This window comes from Ptychodera flava, chromosome 8 (assembly GCF_041260155.1).
Source record: "Ptychodera flava strain L36383 chromosome 8, AS_Pfla_20210202, whole genome shotgun sequence".
Taxonomy (NCBI): domain Eukaryota; kingdom Metazoa; phylum Hemichordata; class Enteropneusta; family Ptychoderidae; genus Ptychodera; species Ptychodera flava.
In genome coordinates, this window is record NC_091935.1 from 3,923,841 (window position 1) to 3,951,158 (window position 27,318).

A 27,318-nucleotide genomic window follows, 5' to 3' on the forward strand; every position below is an offset into this window, starting at 1 on the left:
AAGGCTTATAATTAATCCAAACACATAATCCAACTATTGCACAATACAAACAAGTACACCAGGAGTCGTTTTTCCAAGTGTCATTTTTCCAGATGTACATGTTTGTATCGTGTAACAGTTGGATTCTGTTGGGCTGATGAGTTGTTTGAATTAATGTTAAACCTTCGCTAAGCATGCAGTTTTCAATGTTTGTGAGTTTGCGTGTTGATCAAGTTTTTAAGAGTCTGACATTGTTTGGCAACAGCGCTAAGTTTTAATTTGTTTGTATTGTGTTATTTGTTATTTTTGATCACACTATATTTTTTGTTTCTGCATTTTTATTATTATTTTTGTTGTGTTTATTTTTATTGTATTTTTGCTGTTATATGTGATGAATTCTTGCCTATCATCTTGGGGGATGTACAAAGATGCACTCGTCTATAAAAAGGGGGCTCAGTCTAAATTAAAAACTAAGCATTTTGTACACGACTTTTTAAATATAGTATACATTAAATTACATGTTTTGACACTGTAGACTATAAAACATCTATAAAAATCACAAATAATGCTGTACACAGAAGAATATAATGTTATATTCAGAGAGAGAGATTATTATTATATGACTAACAATCATTAACGGTTGTCATATATAGAAAAATCACAAAATAATTTAATTTGCATGACTCTCTTACACCTCAATAGTAAAAGCACATCAACATATACGTATTTTAATCAGTTCGGAAGTCAGATATGTAATTTTACCAAATTCACTTTAACACTCATTTCAAAATACAATATGTTAATGGGGCATGTTAACAAATTCAGGTATCATAGACACCTAGTAAAATAAACTTTTATTCTTAAATGGATCGTTATTGTAAGTAAATTTATAGTATATTTTCCACATTTTAAAAAATAAATGTTCCAGGACATAAGATGGAGCTGCGCGTTGCCAACACAGTTTTTTTAAAGGAATATTTCTTGTCTAAGATGACAAAGAAACCCATAGAAACTAGTACTTTGTAAAATGTAATACTTCACTTGAAACAAGAGTATATGTAGAAAAAAACGACAATTTTATTTTTCATTATCTATCCTCATTCTAATATGGCATGAGTTGAAAGACTGACATTCAAAAAAGTTCTTAGATTCATGATTAGCAAAATAAAAATGCCTCTTATTCAAAATGTAAGAATTTTATGGCAAAACAAAATAGTTGTTTTGTTATATAGCATATAAAGAATATGATGTGAAAATTTCAGAAAGTTTGACCTAGCCAGACTGGAGTTAAATGCTTTGGAAATCTTGAAATTGGGATAAAAGGGAAGCAGGAAATCGGGTGAATACATTTATATACATCAACACTTCTATATCGTGCAACTTACCACTGCTTGCCAAGCTAAAAGGTGGACCTGACCAATTTTTTAAACTTGGGTTAACAAATTAATCAAAATTGGATGAATATTTGCAATTTTCGTTTGGAGCACGATACGCTTTGTTGGGTGCAGTATCTTCTTAACAGTTTTTTTCTTGATACTCCTATTGCTAAAAACTCTACCAGAACCCTATTTATATTAGAAGCTATTTGGGTATTAATTTGGTAGCCATATTTGTTATCAAAGTGTCTTTTAAAAACATTGAACCGCAAAAGGTGATACTTTATGCTCAAGAAATTTCTTTAAACTTCAAAACGGCTGAAATAGATTGTTTAATACATGATATATGACAGAAAATGTCTTTTGTAGGTATATTGGCCGCCCTATTGGATTCATGCAAATTAACAAAGTGCAAACGCAAATCATTGCAAGTCAAAAATCGTTTTTCCATGCAAATGCAATACACTTATAACTTTGAAATCATAGAAACAGCTTGTTTAACCCTTTGACTGCTGTAATTTTTACTTCAAAATTTTAATGCAATATTTTTACCAATTTCTGTGAAATTTTCTGTACGTTTTTTTTCATAATTTTGGACCAAATGGATATCATTTTTGATTTTTTATCAAAATTTTGGCAAATAGCAGAAACAGTGACTGTAGTACATTTTATAAAGTTGACAAAAATAGACAGGCGCTCAAAGGGTTAATACGTGAAAAATGTCTCTTGTAGGTATGTTGGCCACCCTTTTTGATTTATGCAAATTAGGGAGTACCTATGCAAATCATTGCATCTTGAAAATCTTTTGTCTATGCCAAAGAAATACACTTTTAACTTTGAAATCACAGAAATAGCTTGTTTAACCCTTTGACTGCTGTACTTTTTGGACCAAAATTTTATGCAATATTTTACCAATTTCTGTTAACTTTTCTGTGCGTTTTTTTCATAATTTTTGACCAAACGGATATCATTTTTCATCAGCTACATTTCTTTATCAAAATGTTGGCAAAATAGCTGGTAAAATGACAGTGGTACATTTTATATAGTTAACAAAAATAGACCAGCGCTCAAAGGGTTAATACGTGGTATATGACCAACAATGTCCTTTGTAGGAATGTTGGCCACCATATTGGATTTATGCAAATTAATAAAGTGCCCATGCAAATTACTGCATCTCGAAAATCGTTTGTTCATGCCATAGAAATATACCTTTAACTTTGAAATCACTGAAATTGCTTGTTTAATACATGGTATATGACCAAAAATGTATTTTGTAGGAATGTTGGCCGCCATATTGGAATTATGCAAATTAGTGAAGTGCCTATATGAAACATTATACCTCCAAAATGATTCCCCGAGCCAAATTACTAGTGTCAGATGTTGAAATCACTGAAATAGCTTGTTTAACATGTGATATATGGCCAATTATGTTATTTTGTCCGATGGTTGGCCGCCATATTTGATTTATGCAAATTGGGCATATTTCCCCAAGGTGGATTCGAGTAAACTTTTAATATGTTGTTCTGGGTACCTCTCTAAAATACATTCTGAAGAAAAAAATTCTGTTGCAATTTGTGGTGGGTTAGGTGCCAAAATCTCGTAGATTGACTGGACTATTATACCATGTGACACACATTGTGACGTATAAACAAATTAAAGTATAAATGTTTTTGTAAATGTCATTGTCCTTGCTCGACACTTCCTTTCAATTTCAAATTAAAGTGCTTCGAAGTTTTCTGTAATTTCTATTTTTCAACCATTTTGATTGTGAACATATGCACCCAATTTATGCTTTAAAATATATACTACATATGCCGGTAGGTAATCCAGTAAAAACTTGTTCTTGACGACAAGTATTTATCTTTTCATACGAAAGTACTGAAGACTATTTTATTTTCACTGAAATTTATATTAGCTGAAAACAGATTTTCAATGTTTCACTGTCTTATTTTCACTTTGCCTAGTCTGATTGGATTTTATTGTAGCAGAAAAACATGTCCGGCGAAAGTAATGAAAATAAATTCCAAGTGAAAATAAAGTATTCCACAGTATAACTAAATCGGCTGAAAATATAAATTTCTTTCAGTCACTCGAATCCGAAACCGAATCCGAAACTGAATCCGAAACCGAATCCGAAACCGAGTCTAACTTCAGCATCGTTAGCCAGAGTGTAACGTGGGGATAGCGCCCTCAAACCACAGATACCGGCTTCCCATAGACTACCATGTATCAGAAAAATTAAAACTGTGATAACTTCATTAATATGCAAGCCACGCCCACCAAAACCTTTTCAGTTCTAGCCATTTGAATTCTGAAGATGTCTACCAAATTTGACTGAAATACGTTCAGCCGTTTTTGAGATAATGGGGATACAGACACACGGACACACAGACACACAGACACACAGACACACACACACAGACATTGCTAAACCATATGCTCACGTGTGTGAACACGTGAGCAAAAAATACAAACATGCAAATTTCACCACAATTTTTGCACACATAATGAAGAATACCTAAAGGAATCTGCATACTAAGTTTCAACCACATTTGACCAATGCATACTGAGTTTTAGCCATTTGCAGGATTTTTCCTTTTTTCCCCTCATTTGCATATTTTTGGCACTGGCATGTTCATTTGAACAAATTCACATCTCCACCCCTAGGTGCAACTGTCCACCAAATACTAAGACAGTAGGTGCTGCAGTTTAGGAGTTTTTGATATGGACGGACATACATACATACATACATACATACATACATACATACAGACAACCATTTTCCCACCTTATACGAATACCTCCTATTTGCATATATACATATGCATATATGGGAGCTAAAAAATTAAAACAAAATGGCCAACAGGCAGCTCTATGGAATGGTATCACATAATTTGTACTTCTTGGTACGATGCCCTTGTGCCGAATTTTATTAAAATCAGTTTAGACCTATCGTTACTATGATTTCTCAGTATGACTGTGGACAGACAGAATTAAAACCAAGTGACTGCCAAATGGCCATACTAGATCATATATCTCCTGTACACCTGAGAAAAATTGGCAAAAGGCATATCAACAACAATAATTGAGGTTTGGAACATCCCACTACTTCCATCTCCTTATAGAGCTCTAATATGGTGCTCAGTATAAGCACTTGTTCTTGATCTATATCAGACTGCTGAAATTCACTAATTATGCAGATTACACCCACCAATTGCCGAAGGAGAGCAGTGGCCTTGACAAATGCTAAATTCTACAAAATATGTTGGGACATCCACTTGAAGACCTGTCCTGACCTGACTCATGTGGAGGGAGCTGTCATTAACACCAGAGATGACAGAGTGACCAAGGGGGAAGCACCTATGGTGAAACGTCCAGGAAACTTTTATGCAAACCCATCTAGCAAGTTAACAGCATCACCAGAACTAGAGGACACCTTAGCACATGCATCAAATAAGGGCAATCAACATTGCTGGCTCTGAAACCATGATACAAGTGAGGAAGAGGAGGAGGCCACCCCAGCAGCAGTGGCATCAACCTCAGCAAAGTGGAGTGTAGGCTGTAAGATTGACATCTCTTCACCAGATACAAAAGAAAGCTTGGTCTAATTTTTACAGCAACTTGACAATGCTAAAGCCAAACTCCACATAACAGAGATAGAGGTACCAGTAGTTGCTGTGACCCTATTTTAAATGCTGCCGCCATCTGCAATAGGTATGACAGCAAGATAGAGCAGTCAAGTCCAGGCAACCCATGTCAAGGGGTCATTTCCAGTGCTTGACAGAACAACTGACCATACCAGCAAGAAGTCTGGAAAGGAGGGAGCTTGACCCATCAACAGAGGTACATGTAGACGGTAAACCCATAGGAACAGCAGCCGGATTCATGGGAGTGAAGGAATTGTTTTTGTCAATATCTACTGACATGAAGACCCAAGATGCATAAACTCCAACTGGATCATTGACTTCTTGTGCTTCCTGATTGGTATGTTGGTCAGCTTGAGTATAATGCCCATAGCAGCCTAGTTTGATTATTTCTTGGCTACTGGGTATGCTAGAGTCATGATGACTGCAATAAAAATGACGGCTGTGAGATAAAAAAGTATTTTGAGCCCTGTTTGTTGTTAAAAACTGACAAATAATTACTATCTTGTCGGGCTACCAACAAAAGCATTTTACTGATCCTTAACCCTTTCACCCCCAGTTCCCTGTATACAGGTCCAACTTTACCATAGAAAACAATGGATTTGGGACAAACCATGGTGGTGAAAGGGTTAAAGTAAATTGCTGGACTCAGGATAGTGGGCCAGCGTGAATGTCAAACCCTGACTGTTACGGAGTGGTCATTGACGTCTTCTTGCGGTTATTGATGCTATTTTTAATTTTGAGCTACTCAAAGTGACACAAAATTTTGCCTATGAAGTTGAAACATCTGTTTCACAAATATTTTATCGTTTCGACCTGTAATGTAACATGACTTTCTGTAATCTGTTTTAATAATATTGTATGAGCTGATTTTGAAACAAGAAGTGAAACCATCTACTCACATAAGCCTCCAAGAGAAACGGGACTTGATCAGCTGAAGGTTTGAGAAAGTTTCATTCCAAGAGCAAAATATTTCTTGATGATTTGAACATGTGCAATGTAGCTTTGCATCAGGTTTAGCTACAAACAGAAAAATAATCAAACATGTTATTTACTTACAAGCAAACTAAGCATAACAATATATTTGAAAGTCTTAGCCATCTAAGTTACAAACAATACTGGTAATATTGTATCTACATTAAAGGAACCATCCAAAACAATGATAGCCAAATATTGGGATAGCTCCTGTGGCCCCCCTGGTCATTGTATAATAAATTTCAGTTGTCGCTTGTTGTGTGTATTTGAGTATGTAGACAGTAAAAAATGTGAGATGTGTATGTTCCGACGTTTGCCCAGTCCAGTTGGCTTCTGCACCTTTCCAAAAGCTTGCTTGATCTAATGACTAGTTAAAAGTATTTCACACCTTTGAAAAGCAACAAAGAGGTAGGGCTTCAGTCTCTGTAATATTGTGAGAGAAGTTCAGAAGTCGGCCCAATAAAAGGAATTTGTAGCTGCCTTTGACAGCTTTCAATGGTCAATTTAAGCACATACACTGACATGGGCAAATAGGAGATGTCAAAACATAAATAGAGTGATAAGGGTGTGTTTTATAAGGCTGCGATCAAAGATGGCTGCAGCCAAGCTAGCAATCTCATGGAGAAGAGGAGTTAGCAATCAACCTGAGTTAAACATACCATGTATTACAGAATGGCCTTGAAACCAGCAACAACTCAAAAAACACTGGAATATAAGTTTTGGATTACTGTCTCAGATTTCTGTTCTGTTGAGTTTTTTATATGAAAAAAATCTGAAAAAAAATACTCTCCAAGGGCCACCAATGATACCATTTTAATCTCTATTTTTCAAAAGCTCCAAGGGTATGTACATGTAAATGCTTCACACCAAATCTTCGCCCTCTTGTAAAAACATCCTACGGAGAACACTGTTAACCTCTTTAATTTGCATTCAGTTCACCTTACAGAGCAATGTCCTTGCACTAACGTTAATTGAGCAAGGTAACTCAGACAATCGTTTTGTAAACATGGCAACTTCTTGGATACCTATAATATAATAATAATATTTTTATTGCTTGCTTGTAAATATAGGATTTACATCACATTTGTGGCAATAAAAGTGTGATACAAAAATAAGTTAAAATTTTCTTCAATAAAGATAAAGTATTACAGTATAATAATAGTAGCTAATAATAAATATAACTAGGTATTTCTTTGTTTATATAAAGTAAAAATATAATCAGCAAGTTGTTCATTAAAAGATAACTCTTGTTTTGTTAGTAGAGAAATAAGCTGATTTTCAGTATCGTCGTTTGGGAAATTGATTTTACTGAAAAAGTACTTTCTTTGGACTTTGTATTTCTGACAGACTGATAAAAAGTGTGTTTCATGTCCACCTATAGGTGGACAGACATTATCCAGAGTTTCAAAAAATCAAACATGAAACAATGATTATATGTGTAAACTAAATGTGTTTGAAACCCCAACCCCCTCCAACCAAAGCCCCCCCCCAAAAAAAAAACTATCACAAAAATAAATTAATGGTCATGACCATTATTTACTTTTGCCATGCTTTCCTTTCATTTGATATGTCTAAAACCGGAGTCGACTGTATGCATGGTCACCCATTCATTCAGTATCTTTCAACATGTCAAACAATAAGTAGAATCTCGTATCAAACAAAATTCATGAAAAATGGCAGACTTTGTCCCTTTAATACATGGTTTTATGTGCCCAAGCGCAGGTGACAATTTGCCCGACTTCAGGAGGGCAAATTATCCATCCATGGCCAGTAGTCAAGAATTCTGCATGTTTTACTTTTTAACATTTATTCATGCACAAAATGCATTCTTTAAATTTAATAAGTTTTTTACATTTATTACATGAAAGGTCGGCACAAAATACATTCTTTACATTTAATACATTTTTTCAATTAATGTCTGCGAGAAACAAACCTAACTATTGGGACTTAGTCAGGAGGGCTGATCAGACATCATCGGGAGTTTGGACTGGTCTTGCCCGAAATACAATTTCTTTATCTTTTACATTTTTTCAATTATTACATGCACAAAATACATTCTTAACAATTAACACATTTTGTCATTAAAATGTCCATACGAAATACACTTAACCACATACAAGGTAAAAAAAGTCTGTCATATCTGGAATTCGATGTGTGAATGGGTACTGAATAGCGATAGATTATGTAACACTTGGTTGCATCAACCTTGTTCACAACGTTGTTCAGCGACAATGTACACTGTGCGGGGACAGTTTTTCGCTCATTTAGAGCTTTTTTAAGGCCATCTACACTCTGCCCCAATCTTATAATGTAATTCTTGCAGACCTTTCATGTAATAAATGTAAAAAATAGTGACAATATCACTGTTCGCTCCCATATAGTTATCAAAACAAGTTAACAATTGTATGAAACATGGACATACATGTACAGACAGACTGACATACACAGACTGGCACAGAGTGATGACATTGACCCCAAGAGTGCCTTGGCCCATGGAGAGTGATAAAGATATAACAAACAGCTGGATGTAATGATAAAATAGTTAAGTATAGGCTTATACAGGCACTGAGAGTGAATATGTTACAGCAATTTGATTAGTTTCTTTTCCTTTTCTACTTCTGTGATAATCTTTAAGACAATCAATCTGCAAGGCAGTTTATGTATTGACAAATATGTTATCTTTTACAATCACACAGTAAACTGTTCTTGATTTTTCATTTACAATAACAAATGTTTACACTTTGCCCATACACCAGATACATGGAGAAATTTCAACATACAATCATCACTCAGAAACCCTACAGGGAAATGTAAACATTGTTTTCTTCCAGAACAGCTTGTGCATCCACATCTGGAACAACTTACAAACTTAACCAATTACACAAGGATGATGACACAAGAGATAAAGTTAAACTGTGGTGAACTTGACTATTCCTTTCAAATCCTTACCTACCTAACTTGACATCTTAAACTAAAATACTGGTTCATTGTGCACAAAAATACATCGGGGTGGACCATTTGATAAGGGATGGTGTCAGGAAGATCGATGAGGTACATTATCTTTTTTATCCGATCCATTGTACATTCTTTTTCCCCACTCTCCCACCTTTTCTTTTTGTCAAACCTTCTCTGGCTGAATTTTTTATTGGCACTTGTTTGGGATTTTTTCAAAATCTGCCAGGATTTTTTTACCGCATTTCAACACCAAATACAGTTTACCATATCAAATGCTTACTAAATCACCACATTATATACTCTTAGTTCCAGTAGGTATAAAATTACAAAATAAAATCTTAAAAATACAAAATGACAGATATCCCAGTAAAACTGAAAGTTTCGCAAAGTTGCCCCAAAAATTCAAAATTCCGGATTTCAACTTAATTTCAATATATCTTATTAACAAAAACCCTAAGGACCGGTTTACTAAATATCAAAGCAATCAGACTGGTAAATTTTGAGAAACAAATTTTTTGACCAAAAATGAGAAAAATTGCCCCCAAAATACAAAATTGCAGATTTCATCCTAATTTTAAATATATCTAATTAACATAAACCCTAGGAACCTGTACACTAGATATCAAAGCTACCAGATCAGAAGTTTGAGAAGAAAAAATTCTTGACCAAAAAAGGCAAAAATTGCCCCAAAAATAAAAAAAAATTGCCAGTTTCAACATACTTTCAATACATTATATTGAGATTAAAAGAAGATACCTGTATACCAAATACATGTATCAAAGCTATCAAATCAGCAGTTTTGGATTAAAAAAATTTTTATCAAAAATTGGAAAAATTGCCCCAAAATTACAAATATGACAATATCAATACAATTTGTACAAGCATGACTGAGGTCATTCTGAGGAACATGAATATTAAGTTTCATAGCAATCAGAGAGCGATTTCAGAGAACAAGATTTTTTGACTAAAAACGGAAAAAATACCCTAAAAATACAAACATGCAAATTTCATCCCAATTTTTGCACACATAATTTAGAATACCTAAAGAAACCTGCATACCAAGTTTCAACCAAATCTGACCAATGCTTACTGAGTATTAGCCATTTGCAAGATTTTTCCTTTTTTCCCCCTCATTTGCATATTTTTGGCACTGACAAGTTCATTTGAACAAATTCACATCTCCACCCCTAGGTGTACCTGTGCACCAAATACTAAGACAGTAGGTGCTACGGTTTAGGAGTTTTTGATGTGGACGGACTAACAGACATACATACATACACACAGACGCCATTTTGCCACCTTATACGAATACCTCCCATTTGCATATATACATATGCATCTATGGGAGCGTAAGTGTATTTCGTTTAAGCCCTTATAGACTTGGCCTGGACCTTAGAATGTATTTCATGCAGACCTTTTGTGTAATAAATGTAAAGAATGTATTTTGTACACACCCATTTAGACCTGGCCCCGATATTAGAATGTATTTCGTGCAGACCTTTCATCTAATAAATGTAAAAAATTTATTAAGTGTAAAGAATGTATTTCGTTAAAACCCTATCAAGACCAAGACCGGATCTCAGAATGTATTTCATGCAGACATTTCGTTAGACTGTCGACAGTCCCTCGTGCCTTCTTTGACCGGATTCACTTTTATTAAAGTGCGGTAGCAATCCAACGTAGGCGATCGAGCGCCAAAGGCGTGAGGCCGAGTGCCGAAGGCGCGAGATCGAGTGCCGAAGGCACGAGGACTGTTATACCTTGTATGCGCCCTCACAGAACTGTATGAAAAAGGCTAGGCAACGGTGACGTCACAACGAGTGACATGGAAAGGGGTGGGCTTAAACTGCAGCGCTATTCCTCGATTGTACGCGCTTCCCAGACAAGTTGATATGAAAACACAGCGCAGCTGTGGTAAAGGAAGGGCCCAGCTAGTGGGGATCATGGAATCAAAAAGTTGTTTTACTGACATAGAAACTTGTTGGGTTAGGTTTTCAGGCACAGTATCCCTGGATACATGTATATGACGGGCAAGAGCAATACACGAGCAACGCGACGATCGCGACAAGACGTTACAAACAACGGCAGTCTCCCTGTGCTCACAGCACTTCACTTTATCCGTATGGCTTAGCACGGTCAACGGCCCGCAGCCCGACGACACTTAGACAGAATCCAGGGACGGCCGAACCCCAATTGTTTTGACTACTAATAAAATGCTAAAAATCAGTTTGAAGTTTGAAAATTGATTCATTCTATTCAGTAAGTTCTAGTCTTTTACGATCACGGCAGAAACTGGAAACCTCAACTTATACTATACTCCACATGAATATATGACCTGAAGGATGACCTTCCACTATCCAAATATGGTATAATTACCCCACCCATTACTATGATACGATACCTCATGAATGTGTAATCTTAATCTTAATCTTTATTTCTTATATAGCGCATTACATTAAAAATAATCTCAATGCGCTTTACACTTAAAATCAACAAAGAGAGGGATGAAACATAAAATTGTTTTAAACTGACAGTAAAAAAGCAAAGTTAAAATTAGCAACATGTTATAAAAAATTCATCATAAAAACTACAAAAAATTATGAATAAAATGACGTAAAAAGGTGAGTTTTCAGTTTACTTTTAAAAACATCGAATGACTGAACCGCATTGAATATGTAATGGCAGAGAATTCCATAAGCGAGGTGCACAAATTGAGAAAGCCCTATCACCGTAATACACTGTGTTTCCTATTTGCTGATATAAATTTACAACACTAGAGTGAGAGCGAAGTGTGCGCTGAGTGTCACAGACTGTAAGCAATTCACCTAAATACTTTGGAGCGTGACCATTGAGTATCTTATAAGTGATGACAAGAATTTTGAATTCTATCCTTTGCTTAACTGGAAGCCAATGTAATCTGTAAAGACAAGGAGTGATATGATCTGTTTTTCTTGTTCTAGTAATTAAACGAGCTGCAGTTCTGAGGATTTCGGAGGATTGAGGATTGCGTGAGGCGTAACAGTCGCTTGTACCAGCAAATACCGTAAGCTACGCCAATACGCGAAACCAAGCGGTACAAGCGGCTGGCGAGAGTCTAACCTTTTGTGTAATAAATGTAATGGTATATTAAACGCAAAAATGCAAGCCCACCTAGACACAGCCCAGACCTTAGAATGTATTTTGTGCAGACCTTTTGTATAATAAATGTAAAAAAGTGTGCAGACCTTTTGTATAATAAATGTAAAAAAAGTTAATAAGCCCATCTAGACCCAACACGACCTTAGAATGTATTTCAAGCAAACCTTTCATGTTGTAAATGAAAAAACTGTAATAAATGAATTAAATGTAAAGAATGTATTTCATGCATGCCCATCTAGACCCGGCCCCGATCTTAGAATGTATTTCATGTAGACCTTTTGTGTAATAAATGTACAAAATGTATTTCATGCATACCCATCTAGACCCCATCCCGACCTTAGAATGTGTTCCATGCAAACCTTTCATCAAATAAATGTAAAAAATGTATTAGATGTAAAGAATGCATTTCTTGCAAGCCCATCTAGACCTGGCCATGATCTTAGAATGTATTTTGTGCAGACCTTCTGTATAATAAATATAAAAAGAATGTATTACACCTAAAGAATGTATTTCGTGCAGACATTTCATGTAAAAAAAGTAAAAAATAAATTAATGTAAATAATGTATTTCATGCAGATTGTAAACGAAAAATATTAAATTGGCAGCTATTGGCTATAGCTCATATTGTCTCCTGCTGCAAAGGCCCATAAAACATATGTATTCAGGCAATAATATTTTTTTTTACCTGCCTCTTCACAGTTGACGCTAGATGACATTTATTTACTTACATGCAGGGCATTCTCAAACAATTTTACACTTATTGACCAACATCAAACAGATTTTAACAAAAGTCAAAATAGCAATGTGCACATGGATATTTTACATCTAGCGTTTAGCCAGCCGCTTGTTTTTCTGTTGGTTTCACCGGACCGGTAACTATTGAAACAGGTCCGTACATCATTCACACGATCCGCTAACTCCCTGGATGTTCCCATTCAAATCCATGCACTGATTTGCACCCACATCGGGGCATGTAATAAACAGTGACCATAACTGACTCTGAAAGGAGCAACATATACTGGTCGGCTACCTGTATTTTGAATGTAAAATAGGGGTACATAACATCCTGCTTTGATCAAAAACCCCCACAAGGCCATGGGGAAATACTTTTGTTTGATGACAAAAAGTCAGCTGAAAATGGCTGATTTTGCTTGCCCTGTAGACATTCTCATCAAATAACTTCATAAATACCCCCTAAGTATATTTATAAAGACCTTATACGTGTTCTTAGAGCTATATAAACGTTAAAGACTTTCTCATCTTAAAACATATGCAGAAAACAAAGTTCTGCATTTGAAAACCATTTTAAGATTTCTACGCCGCCATTTTAACAAGTTGTACCTTCAACTTACTTCCAATTGTAATATCATAAGTCTTCAAATTAACATAACCTTGGGGATCCTCAAAACTTTTGCAGGAGTAAAAGCCAGAATGAGCAAAGTCAACCTTATCAATGATAAGCTCTCCAATACGTTCATTCTTGACTCTGTACATCTTTTTGGGAAGCTCCGTTCCATTAAAATACCATAATATATCATTGGCAGTGTGGTTCCCTGGTTGTGGATAGCAGGACAGCTTAAGACATTTTCCTTTTTCTACAACAAAGTTGAGAGATGAATCTGTGGGAAAAATTTTAAAAAGTCCATAAAAATTTATCCTATATGACAGTATTGCTCACAGAATCAAATTGGACAACTATTATAAATTTTTTGCCACATCAGAAGTATAATATTAAGGATTACTATACATCTGCGTCTGTAACCTATGGAGTTTCGTCGTACAGTAAGTTTCGGAATCAGGAGACACAGAGTCCAATAACTTTGACGCGGAGTACATTAACTTTAGTTGTTATTGGACGCTATTTGACTTTGACCTCAACACTCCTTTAGGTCAACATGGGATAAAAGAAGAGAATATTTTACATTTTTTACAAGAATATATACTCCTTAGCATTCAGTACTTCACAAATTAAATGATGGTCAGTTCATGACCTGTGGATTAAAGTGAAATAATGCTGCAGACGTACAATATCTACCATGTGCACTGTGCAGCGCAGGTTGAAATTTAGCTCTGTGCGTTTAGCAGAAGCGCGCAATGCCTTCCTAGTCTGCTCATGATCGCTCAGTACAGTGCGCGTCGGGCATCCAAAAAACGCTTCAATTTCGACTTTTTTCCTGTAAAGTTGGACTAAAAAGGTGTATAATAATGAGGTTATTCCCAAAATACCGGGATTAATGTCCTCATACAGCATACGCTTTGGTATTGTCCTCGACGCTACGCATTTCAGAAAATACCTCCACTGCATGATGTACTCGGACATACATGTACATGTAAATACCATTATTTTGGGAATAACCTTAAACACTTATGATGAAGAAATTTGAAAGGATTTGCACTAAATCTTAACACTTAATTAATTTTTGTACATGCATTCCTATGCGTAGTTTTCTATGGAAATATGGCCTTATAAATATTGATTTACATGCATGAGCTGTATCTTTTTTATTATAAGAGTATTCAGGACAATTTTTTCAGTGAGTATTGCAATATGACAGTCACAGAGCATCATAAAAATGCACAAAAGGTCATGTGACCCACCTAGAAGGTCACGTGATCATGGCGGCATTATTGGAATTTACAAAAAAATTTTTAAAAATGTTGATTTTTTGTGCTATTTCAATACATAAATGCATTTCTTTTCAGCGTAACACTCTAAAAAATATTACATACATTTTATTAACTCAAATTCAGTAGGGGGAACACATAATATAAAACATATTTCATATTTCATATTTCATATGAGGTTATGCATATTTATTACAAGTTCATCTTCGAACAACAGGTATCATCTGACATTCAAAAGAGAGCTACATAATAATAAGGTTATATACTCAGGTAGCAAGTCCGATGTGTAATTGTCATTGATAGATTGATGTGTACAACATCCACACGATACCCAATCATCATTGTGACATCGGTCACTGGCCCTTTGTCGCACTCTTATCACACTAGCATGCTCAGCTGGCCTACCTTCCTGTCTCCCTTGCAATCTCTGTCTTTGGTTCGGGACATATTGAAGTTCAGTATTAGACTTTTTGTCGGGTGAAATTTGACTTCAGCCATCTCTGTCGAGTTCAGTTTCGCGATCAGTGTCAATTTCACTATCACTGTCCAAAAAAACATGCTCAAGGACTTCGTCGATTTTAAGCTGTGCCCGCCTTGCCATTTTTAGCTCCCATAGCCATATGTATATATGGCAATGGAAGCTATTCTTATAGGCTAGGAAAATGTCTGTATGTATGTATGTCTGTATGTCTGTATGTCTGTACGTCTGTATGTCTGTATGTCTGTATGTCTGTCCGTCAACATCAAAAACTCCAAAACTGCTGTACATTTCATCTTGATATTTGGTGTGTACATGGATGATGGGCTATAGATGAGATTTTGTTCAAATGAAGTTGTCATTGCCAAAAATATGCAAATTAAGTGAAAAAATGTAAAAACAGTCAAAATTGAAAAAACTCAATAACCACTGAGCAGATTACATGAAAAATTAGCATGTAAGTACTTTGGGCTGACATGAAATGATTGTGCGCATCTTGGGTCAGTATCTTGGACTTGCTATTTTTCATGAATTTTTTTGTAATTTTCTCCCATTTTTGGTCAAAAAATCTCCTGCTCTGAAACCACAAGTCCGATTGATTTGAAACTTGGTATGGAAGTGCATAGGAGTGACCTTTCCCAAATTTGGGCAAATCGTGGTGAAATTTGCATATTTTTAGTTTACACGTCCATAGACTCCCATGTATAAGGCAGATCTCCATAGACTCCCATGTATAAGGCCACAAAAATAAAAATTTAGTTTCTCATCGTATTCATATTGCAAAAAGGATGCAGTGACAGAATTTTTAGTCCCCACGGATGAAGTCCAGTGAGCTTATAGATTGGGTCATGTCCGTCTGTTCGTCCATCCGTGAGTCCATCCGTTCACGCAGATATCTCGGATATTTTGACAAAATGTCATGTCACCTTGATGACCTTTGATCTCAAATATACATATTTGTCCATAACTCAGTAACCACAAGTGCTACCACCCTTCATATATGGTATGATGGGACAGCTTATGACGCCACAAATTGTACCTCATTAATTATGCACATATCTAATTTTGAGCGAGCCAATAGAGCTAGAGGTCTGATTTTTGGTATATGAGTCAGAATTTGCTAAACAGTGCCAAAAGTGGGACATGGACATTAAAATTAATCTGATGACATGAAATAAATGAGTCACATATGTAAACTACTCATGGTATGACCTAACATTTTCAATATGTGACAAGATAACTCTCCCCCAATATTACCTTGAAACTTACTGGATTATTTGGTTGTCACGGACGTTATATTGACAGAATTTTTACCTAATACTGCTTATTAAAAAAACTAAAACCAGCAGCCACATGTCTTATTCCTTGATAAACATTTAGTATTGGAGGCTTCAATGCCAAAACAATATGACTTTCACTGATTTTAACATTAAAATAAATGTAGTAGCCTTATTTGTAATGGTGCAATAGAATAACTTTTGAAAACTTTGTCATCCTTTTCTAAAAATCCTACTAGGAATGAGTGAAGTATTTCACAGGCTTTGTTATTTATTTAATACCTGTTTATGAACTGTAAATATTGAATGTAGTTTACCAGTTGGTATAAAGTCTGACCAAAGGATTCCTTCAATGTATGTAACGGACGTTAGATTGACAGAAAATTTAAACATCAACGTTATTCATTGTCATTTACACATAGAATTTTATCTATAAATGAGGAAACACTTGCAATGCAGAAAACAAATGCAATGCCTTTATTATTATTCCTAACCTTGGTTTTTACAAAACTTCAGTTCAAACAAGGTAATTGTACTTTGTTGTACAACATCAGCAGAATTTGCCGAAACTCAATATACTACTGTAAACACACATGCTGAGATACAAAGGGAACTGGTCAGTAATTGTCCTTGCTTAACACCGACAAAACTTCAAAAGATGTCTCAAACACAATCCTTATCTTATGTATTCCGTATGAACATTGAGATAAATGTGGATTGTATCCAGTAATACACGGTACATATTTATCTGTTGTGAACTGATATTTTCTGAATTAGATCAAATATATCTCAAAAGGTGTCATCATACAAAACACTTCCAACATGCAAAATGTTTCTAAATTTTCCTTCATTGAACCAAACCTCTTTCAAGAAATAGGTAGGTTTAATCATTATCAGTATTTGATTTCATAAGCAAGTGATGAACATTAAAACTTTAAAAAGTCCAATGTCAATAAAAGGTAAGTCGATTTAACATGAGCAATTCTCAAATTTTACAAGACATTAAGGTACTTGTAAGCTCATTACAGTCAGTTGCAATTTTTTCCATACATGAATTTCACTTTAACAAAAGCATACTGCCCTGAGCATGACAATATTAAACCCATTAATTTACGAACAAGATGTCTTAATTCCACTTTTTTGTCTTCAAGTAAGGTAAGTTCATTTAACATTAACAATTTTCTAGTTTCAAATCTTATAGGGAAAATAAGGTAAGTTCATAACAGTCTGGTGCAATTTTATAATATTTCACCTCAATAATACATAACTGGACGGAACATGTCAAAAATGCATTAATTTTATTTGTTCATATAATACTAGAATATTTTTATATTTCACAAACAACAACTTTTGTTACATTTTGCAACTATTCTAGTTTCATATAAAGCTTGACATGATAACCTGGTCAGCAAACTGCTGCTATGGCTATCCACCAAGTCTCGCGAGATCCTGTACGTGACGCAACATCACCTACTAACATAATTTATGTTTTTGTTTTTCAGCAATGTCTGACAATGCTGTAAAAGCTTCATCACAAAGAGAAAACTGCAGCAATCTTCCAGGTCGAAGGTTCAAAGTAACAGCACGTATGACAGCTTGCATAGGCTCCCACGACAGATCATCTTTGTCTGGCCAAGCATAAACATTTGTGTGGACCTTCCTCAAATACTTCAGCTGGAGGTCGCAACCACTCACAGCTGTTACCTAGTAAAACAATAATAAAAATAATAAATAAAATGTCTATTGTTTGTGGCTGTTTACCAGTATTGATTTCACTTGCTCATGTCTTCACTCAATGTTGCCATGATATCACAGTGATGGTATATTAAAGATGTCACTACAAAAAGTCACTTGCCCAACCCAATAGCTAGCCTATGCATACAGCCTTAATTTCTGCCATTTCTAATTAGGAAATCAGATACCTCATACCTGTGCTATAAAAATGTTGTGACTCCTGTACAATGTCTTCAACTTGATGGCCACAAAGACACCAGGTTTGATACCACTAGGGAGTAAAATAGTGGATGTGAAAGTCTTACAATATTGTTCAAAATAATCAAAGGACAAAATTGCTTTTGTTAAGAACTTTGCAATATGTACTATTAGTTTAACCCAAAATTTCTTACTGATGAAATTCTGTTCTGTTGTTTACAGTAAACATCAAAATTAAAACAAACCACTCCCGTATATAAGATAATATATAAATAGATATAACATGCATCTTCCATCTGGGAAATGTCACCTGTGATCAATCTATAATATTTAAAGTAAGGTATTTCCAAATACTCACCAATCATACACTGGGGACTTCTGTCCAGTATGGGCAGCAGTGTTGCCATCACAACAACCTTGCACATTACTAACACCAGCTTTACTGCCACGGTCACCACCTTCAGCCATGTCACCAACATCGTCATTATCCATCAGCTCATTACCATGGACCATACCACTTGCACTCACGCCTGCAGTCACATCACCATCACCACTGCCATCTTCACCACAATCAGCCATGTCACCGACATTGTCATTATCCATCAGCTCATTACCATGGACCATACCACTTGCACTCACGCCTGCAGTCACATCACCATCACCACTGCCATCTCCACCACCATCAGCCATGTCACCAACATCGTCATTATCCATCAGCTCATTACCATGGACCATACCACTTGCACTCACGCCAGAAGTCACATCACCATCACCACTGCCATCTCCACCACCATCAGCCATGTCACCGACATCGTCATTATCCATCAGCTCATTACCATGGACCATACCACTTGCACTCACGCCTGCAGTCACATCACCATCACCACTGCCATCTCCACCACCATCAGCCATGTCACCGACATCGTCATTATCCATCAGCTCATTACCATGGACCATACCACTTGCACTCACACCAGGAGTCATATCACCATCACTTATACTGCCGCCTCCATTAGGAATGTCACTGACACAATTCCCTCTAGCTTCAAAACTGCTGTGGCTGCTTATATTAGGTATTTTAAGTTGCACTTCTTTCCAACCACCAACATAGGACACATCAGTGCACTCTTTGTTCTTGTCTCCTGTCATACACTTTTCACAGAAGCAACTCAGATGTCGGACTTCAATAACACCTGATTGTACACACCGCACCGCATGCAATTGTTGAGTACCTGGAACTGACTTAGTCACTACTCTGTTTGGTCGACTTCTGTTGATTGTACCCTTTGGTACAAAGAAGAACGAGCGTTTACTGGAGCACATTCCATCTTTAGTAAGATGCTCACTGCAGTATTTAAACATGTCACTAGCATCTCCAACAATGACCTGACGAGCAATGACTGCCTGCCGGACAGCGGTTTTAACAGCACCTGCTACACCATCGCATGGCCTTTACCATGTTGTGAGCCGAAGAAATGGCGTTCAATTCTGAACCCAAAGTCACTCTCACTGAAGGAAATGTCACTGAAGGGACCCTTGGATTTATACTGGGCTGCACATCCGTCGCTGAACTGGATCTCTTTGTCGATTGTTACTTTTCTGCAATCTGATAAGTGCATATTTGCCATATGTACAAAGTGATGAACAGCATGGCTGTCATGTGTTAGGTCTTCACTAACAAAGACCATGGATTCCTGGATGGTATGTTTAGTATCACATTTCGGCAGTTATAGAATGCCACTATGGGATGTAAGGTTACCTGTGTGTATGCCCAATGTGCAGATTGTATCTCATCCTGATTTATACATGTGTAATTCTGCGCAAAATCGAGAACCATGACCACAGTATTTTCAGGAAGTGGGGCCTTTGTGAGCTCAGAAAATTCCTTTGTTGCCACGTAGCGATAAACAAGTGTTTGGCCAGCACACTTGCTTCTTCAACAAGCTCATCAATCAAGTCTGCAAGTGTTCCATCTTTCACTATCATAACCTTTCTGGTTTGTTGTTTTACTGCACCACTGGATGTGATTGACGTTTTTTTGGTCTCCCACTTCAACCAAGAAGTTTGTATCAAGCTGTCCTCCGTTGAAATTCTTTCCAATCTCTCCCTCAACTTTCTGACACCACATTTTTCACATTGCCTGCTTACACATTTGTAGGAGTGAAGTCCATTTTGTTTTTCGCACAAACTAATGTTTAGCAGATCATACTTGTCTTTAATCTTCAAATTTCCATATTGATGCCGTCCAAGTGTTGCATTCAGGGTTCGCAGTTTTAGCATTATGTTGGTGCATTTTTCACACAAACACTGGTTGAGTTGATTTTTTCGTATTGGTTTTACATTAATCGGTTTCAATTTCCTGAATGTCGTCAAACTTACTTCATTATCAGGATTGTCTTTCACCCATTTCTTATGTGCTCTTTCAGTTGTCATTTCCATTACTCTTGTAGGTTGTTTTTCCACCACTCTTGTAGGTTGTTTTTCTGCTTTCTTTTTAGATGTTCTTTGCATCATGGGAAGTTCTCGCGACACATCACTCTGCTGGTAGAAATCTTTAATTTTAGAAATGACATCAAGGGACAATCTATCTGATCTGTTCCTCCTTAGTGATTGTTTGTTGTACACATTTTCAGGATCAATGGGGGACTGCTCACATCTTCGAATGAGATCACGATGCACTCCTAACACTGATGCCTGAGTCCTCATCTTTCTGTATTTTTTCGAAATCATCACAGACTGGACTAGTAATTGTCTCAGGTGTCTGGATTTGTCAGTTCGCTTTGATTTCAATAATGCTATTGACTTTTTAAGGGCATTGAAACTGGTATGCAGAAGGTTACTATCTTTGTGAATCCCTCTTTCCTTCAGTGCTTGAACCTTCCTTGGGGACGAAGTTGTCACTAATCCCTTTAAAACCTCTGCATATTTCTCTGGATTTTCGGAAGAGATTTCCTAGCTCTGTATGTAGCTTTTCTAGCAGCTTCTTTTGTTGTGTATCCACCTGACACTCTGGTATTACTGCTGTTTTCATTTTCATTCTCAGCTGTCATCCTTTGTGTTACAATGTCACTTATTTGTACTTGTCTACTCTTCTTTTTCATCTGCTTCCGTGCTAGATCTCGTTCCCTCTCTCTTCTCTTCTTTGCATGCTCATATTTGCACGACTTTTCCGTTTCATTTCTCTCCAATACTTCTGTAGTTGCTCCTGCTTTTGCGAGTCATGATACACCTCTTTTTGGCTGTCCCTGAAGCATTGTCATTTTCAGCAGCTTTTGCCCTCTTTCTTTCTTGGTATCTCCTCTGCCGAATTCTTGCAGTTTCTCTGTCTCTACATATCTGTGCTTCTGTTCTCTTCTTTCTGGCATTACTCTTCCTCAAAGCTTCATATTGTTTGTGCTTCAGCCATTCTTCTGATTTTTTTTTAAACGTTGTCGATAGGCCCTCATTCGTTGAGCTGATGATGAGCAAGGACCCTCTTGGCATTCTGGTGACTGTATTTCCTTATTCCAAGATGCACGAACAGCAGCACGCAATCGCAACTTTAACATATCGAGAATCAATGAATATGACGATACGTTTTAATAGATGATGACCATATTTTGTAGTCTTTTTCCTGATTTCTGTCACGGAAGTGGATTGATTCTGTCACATCCAGATTTTGTTTTAATCCAACAGGAAAGGATCTTTATATTTGTTTAAATTCGGATATGTGGACCAATACTGACATGGGTGTGTGTTTGTTGCCTTGATGACATATATTCCAAATGATGTGTCTGGGCGACTTGTTATAAAGTGGTGCCAGTCTGGGCCTTCTGAGTATGATGTATCTGGATGGAAGTTAATATGTTCCAGTCGTGACTCATTCAATAAAACTGCAGCAGCAACAAGCGTTACTGTTGTCGTGAAACTGGCATCAATTTGCAGCAGTTTTGGAGTGTGTTTTATGACAGTTACGATATCATCAAACTCAAACCAACATTCTGAAATATTTAAAATTTCCAAATTTTGACAACGTGTAATATATCTAACAGCATTTGGCACTTTTACATTGAGGCACTTCGAAATGTCCAGTTTTTGAAGCACAGGTAAGTATTCCAAGAATGAAAGGGTATTAATTGTGTAGTTCTTCTTAATGCTGAGCACCTGTAACCATCGACATTTTCCAAGGTAAGTCTCTTCTATGCTGTGTGGCAATAAGTCATTTCTTAGCAACCTGTTGTCATATCCAAAATATAATGTCTTTATTGAGTCACAGTGGGAGAAGATTTTATCACCGTAGTCTTTTGAAATTTCATGCTGGTCTAGATTGATTATCTGCCAGTTACCAATTTGAGCTACACATGTATCGAGGTACTTGCACGTGAAACTCAATGAGATGGTGTCATAAATATCCAGGTAAGATACCACCTTCTGTATGACACACGGTGGCAGTAGCTCTAACATAATTAACTGTAAAGCAAAGTAATGAAATAAAGGTTAAAGAAGTATAACATGAATCACTTTATGTCAAGAAGAAACTTGTGTATGCATGCAGACATTATGCTATGTGCACAACCACTGTACTCTATATAGCATGTTAAATTTGTGGTTGTTTATACTTCACTGAATAATACAGTCTCATAGAAGAATGGTGGAAAAATAAGATTTTTACTGGCAAAATAGCTTACAGTTCCGTATAAAACGGAAGCATATCTCTCCAAGAACAGTACTTTTCCTTATAGAATACTTTCGTTTTTTGCAATGGAAATTGCCATTGAAAGCGCCCCCAACGATAAATGATCGAATGGGGTAATATTGCTTTGCACACAAGATGTTTCAATCGTCTGTTTTGTTTCGTCTAAAAACTTGTATTCGACAAAACAAAATTCATAACAGCCATATGAGTCATGAACGATAATCGATGGACCGTTTTTTACACACGGCTAGTCGCGTGCCATACAAAACAAATCGAAGTCAAGTGCGTCTGGTCCGATTGATTGAATCAGCGTTGACGACATCATGGTCGCGGTCAATGAAACCCCCATAAACGTGAGCGTTTTCGGATCTAAAATTCTATCGAACCCGAAACACAAACACTGTGACTTTCATATGAAAGATAATACTAAATTCTGCTGTTTACCCGGCCAAACAATTACGAAAATCGAGCTTTCTTCAAGGTAAACACCTCGGCGTGAAAACAGACGCCATCTTGTGTAGTTGACGGTCTCAATCATAACGTCCGTTCACAATGATCTGTCAAGATTGCCGCCTTCAGAAATGTCACGGTCGTTTGCGAACTAAACTCCAAAGGATGTATAGCAATTGAAATAAACTGTATATAAATCTTTCAAATGGCGAACTTTCTGGTATTTGGAATGCCAACAAGACCGTTTTCTGTAAGTTAAACTGTCACGGTCGTAATACGGCACAAAATCGTCTGACGGACAGATTGCAAGCATATCGGCAATTTATTTTTTACGATATCAACGCAACAGGATATATTTTGAAAGGGAATGATGCAAAATCTCAAATCACGAATCACTAAGTTTATTTTTATTTTTCAAATACGATCAAAAACAGATATTACCGAGGCTAGTCACAATTTAAACCAGTTCAATGCACACGACTGAAACCGCGTCATGGATTTTTCATCGACGACAATTTTTCGGACCGCCTACATGAAAACAAGGACTACAACACAGAGAACAAAGTCCTAACAGCACTTTTCCATGCTGTGCAATGAACAACGTCTTCTTATTTCGTACAAATTTAATATTGCGCAGAGTACGGACGCCATCGTGTCCTCGGACAACATCGAGGCCTGTCAAATGTTACGTCCGTTCAAAGAGTTTCGGTCAACATCAGATCGTTTCAAAATGCACCCGCTGATTGCGTAGCTTTTTCCAATAAAAACATGACTCAAAGAATAGACTGTTCATGGATTTTCAGCACTACGAACTTTTTCACAGATAAAATTTGTTTAGTAAGATTGTCTACAAGACTAACTGACACGGACGTGAGAAAGTTACGCTCGTTACTTACCTTGACAGAAACCCCAATATCCGTTCTGCCGCCATTGCAGCTTCTCCTATCGGTCGTTGCTGTGACGCATTGTCCACGTGACTGTTTTTTGCAACTTTTTCATGCATATTTAAATTCGATTGGCCATTTATGTATCCAGCATAGGTACGTGTCACGGACGTCAGATATTGACGGAAAAACATTACACGTTTTATTACTCAACTTGATTCGAAAACAAACGCGCAGAAAGTGGTAACTTTGGTATTGTCTACAACAAAAGGACACATTACCCATATAATGCGAAAAGTTGCTAATCTCAAGTACGTTGTTAAAGAAATACAGTTTCCCAAAGTTTTCTGTTTGTATTGACAGACACAATAACGGGCGTTACACTAAAATAATAACCTCCATATTTCGCAAGGCTGATGGTTTTATGCGCTTGTCTTTTGCAAGAGAAATAAGTCATCCTTATACATTATAATAAAATACACCACACGTTTTTAAATAAATATTTTATTATTTAAACCACAATAAGAACTATACGTTTGCAATTTGTCCCCCCAAAATGAAAAAAAATGGTATCATTATAGGAACATATCCCCCTGTAAAAAAAGAAGCAGTCAGCCGAATATAACAAAACTATCTATGTTATATCTTTACGCTATCATGGTTTGTTTTTTACAAAAGAGGACTTTTTAAAATGAAAAATGTCGGATATTTAAGACACAGTTTGTAAAGATATCCAAATGTACACCTTAGCAAATTCTGACTCATATAGGGATAACTTAGCAATACAATTTTTTTGACAAATGTCATGTGATCTCGGTGACCTTTGACCTCAAATATACATATTTGTCCATAACTCAGTAACCACAAGTGCTACAGCCTTCATGTATGGTATGATGGGACACCTTATGACGCCACATATTGTACCTCATTAATTATGCACATATCTAATTTTGAGCGAGCCAATAGAGCTAGAGGTCTGATTTTTGGTATATAGGGATAACTTAGCAAAACAATTTTTTTGACAAAATGTCACGTGACCTCGGTGACCTTTGACCTCAAATGTACATATTTGTCCATAACTCAGTAATCACTAGTGCTACAGCCTTCATGTATGGTATGATAGGACACCTTATGACGCCACATATTGTACCTCATTACTTATGCACATATCTAATTTTGAGCGAGCCAATAGAGCTAGAGGTCTGATTTTTGGTATATAGGGATAACTTAGCAATACAATTTTTTTGACAAAATGTCACGTGACCTCGGTGACCTTTGACCTCAAATATACATATTTGTCCATAACTCAGTAACCACAAGTGCTACAGCCTTTATGTATGGTATGATGGGACACCTTATGACGCCACATATTGTACCTCATTACTTATGCACATATCTAATTTTGAGCGAGCCAATAGAGCTAGAGGTCTGATTTTTGGTATATAGGGATAACTTAGCAATACAATTTTTTTGACAAAATGTCACGTGACCTCGGTGACCTTTGACCTCAAATATACATATTTGTCCATAACTCAGTAACCACAAGTGCTACAGCCTTCATGTATGGTATGATGGGACAGCTTATGACGCCACATATTGTACCTCATTAATTATGCGCATATCTAATTTTGAGCGAGCCAATAGAGCTAGAGGTCTGATTTTTGGTATATAGGGATAACTTAGCAATACAATTTTTTTGACAAAATGTCACGTGACCTTGGTGACCTTTGACCTCAAATATACATATTTGTCCATAACTCAGTAACCACAAGTGCTACAGCCTTCATGTATGGTATGATGGGACACCTTATGACGCCACATATTGTACCTCATTACTTATGCACATATCTAATTTTGAGCGAGCCAATAGAGCTAGAGGTCTGATTTTTGGTATATAGGGATAACTTAGCAATACAATTTTTTTTGACAAAATGTCACGTGACCTCGGTGACCTTTGACCTCAAATATACATATTTGTCCATAACTCAGTAACCACAAGTGCTACTCCCTTCATGTATGGTATGATGGGACAGCTTATGACGCCACATATTGTACCTCATTAATTATGCACATATCTAATTTTGAGCGAGCCAATAGAGCTAGAGGTCTGATTTTTGGTGTATAGGGATAACTTAGCAAAACAATTTTTTTGACAAAATGTCACGTGACCTTGGTGACCTTTGACCTCAAATATACATATTTTTCCATAACTCGGTAACCACAAGTGCTACACCCTTCATGTTTGGTATGATTGGACACCTTATGACGCCACATACTGTACCTCAATAATTATGTGCATATCTCATTCTGAGCGAGCCAATAGAGCTGGATGTCTGATTTTTGGTATATAGGGATAACTATAGAAGAGAAATTTTTTGACCAAATGTCATGTGATCTCGATGACCTTTTACCTAACATATATGTTTATGTCAATAAATAAGTAACCACAAGTGCTATGTCCTTTGTATTTTAGTAGGATGGGAGACCTTATGACAACACACGCTTTACCTCATTAATTATGTACACATCTAATTCTGGGCAAGCGAATAGAGCTAGAGATCTGATTTTTTGGCATATAGGGATTAATTAGCAATATAATTTTTTTCAACATGTCATGTGACCTCAATGACCTTTGACCTTGATTATACATATATATGCATATTTCAGTAACCACAAGTTCTATACCCTGCAATTTTGATAGGATATTAGACCTTAAGATGTCACATCTTGTACCTCATTTATAATGCGCATATGTATTTCTTGGCTGGCCAATACTGCTAGAGGTCTGATCTTTTTTCCCGATTTAGAACCATAACTTAGACATGCCTCATGTGTTTCAAATTGGGAACAACGACATAGACCTATGTGCCCATAGATCTCAACATATACACTCCAGTGATACTTCTTAATGACCACATTTTCCTGCCCCA

The 27,318-nt window shown here is 36.4% G+C and overlaps 2 protein-coding genes across 3 annotated transcripts in view; both read right to left on the reverse strand.

Annotated features, from left to right (window-relative positions):
* The window catches only part of LOC139138228 (uncharacterized), a 118,692-nt gene that overhangs the window by 55,121 nt on the left and 36,253 nt on the right, over positions 1-27,318 (reverse strand). For both annotated transcript variants that reach the window (XR_011553561.1, XM_070706511.1), the window contains exons 5-6: positions 13,420-13,686; positions 5,902-6,019 (exon numbers count right to left, since the gene is read on the reverse strand). Coding sequence is in view for 1 of the 2 variants with exons in the window: in XM_070706511.1 (XP_070562612.1) it covers positions 5,902-6,019; positions 13,420-13,686 (385 nt within the window). In the remaining variant the exon portion in view is untranslated. The remainder of the gene's footprint in view (positions 1-5,901; positions 6,020-13,419; positions 13,687-27,318) is intronic.
* Positions 17,330-21,085, reverse strand: LOC139138116 (uncharacterized). The gene is made up of 4 exons (XM_070706339.1): positions 20,274-21,085; positions 18,738-19,829; positions 18,377-18,452; positions 17,330-18,151 (listed from the first exon to the last, which is right to left on the reverse strand). The coding sequence occupies exons 1-4, from the start codon at positions 21,083-21,085 to the stop codon at positions 17,921-17,923; spliced, it is 2,211 nt and encodes a 736-aa protein (XP_070562440.1). The 3' UTR covers positions 17,330-17,920.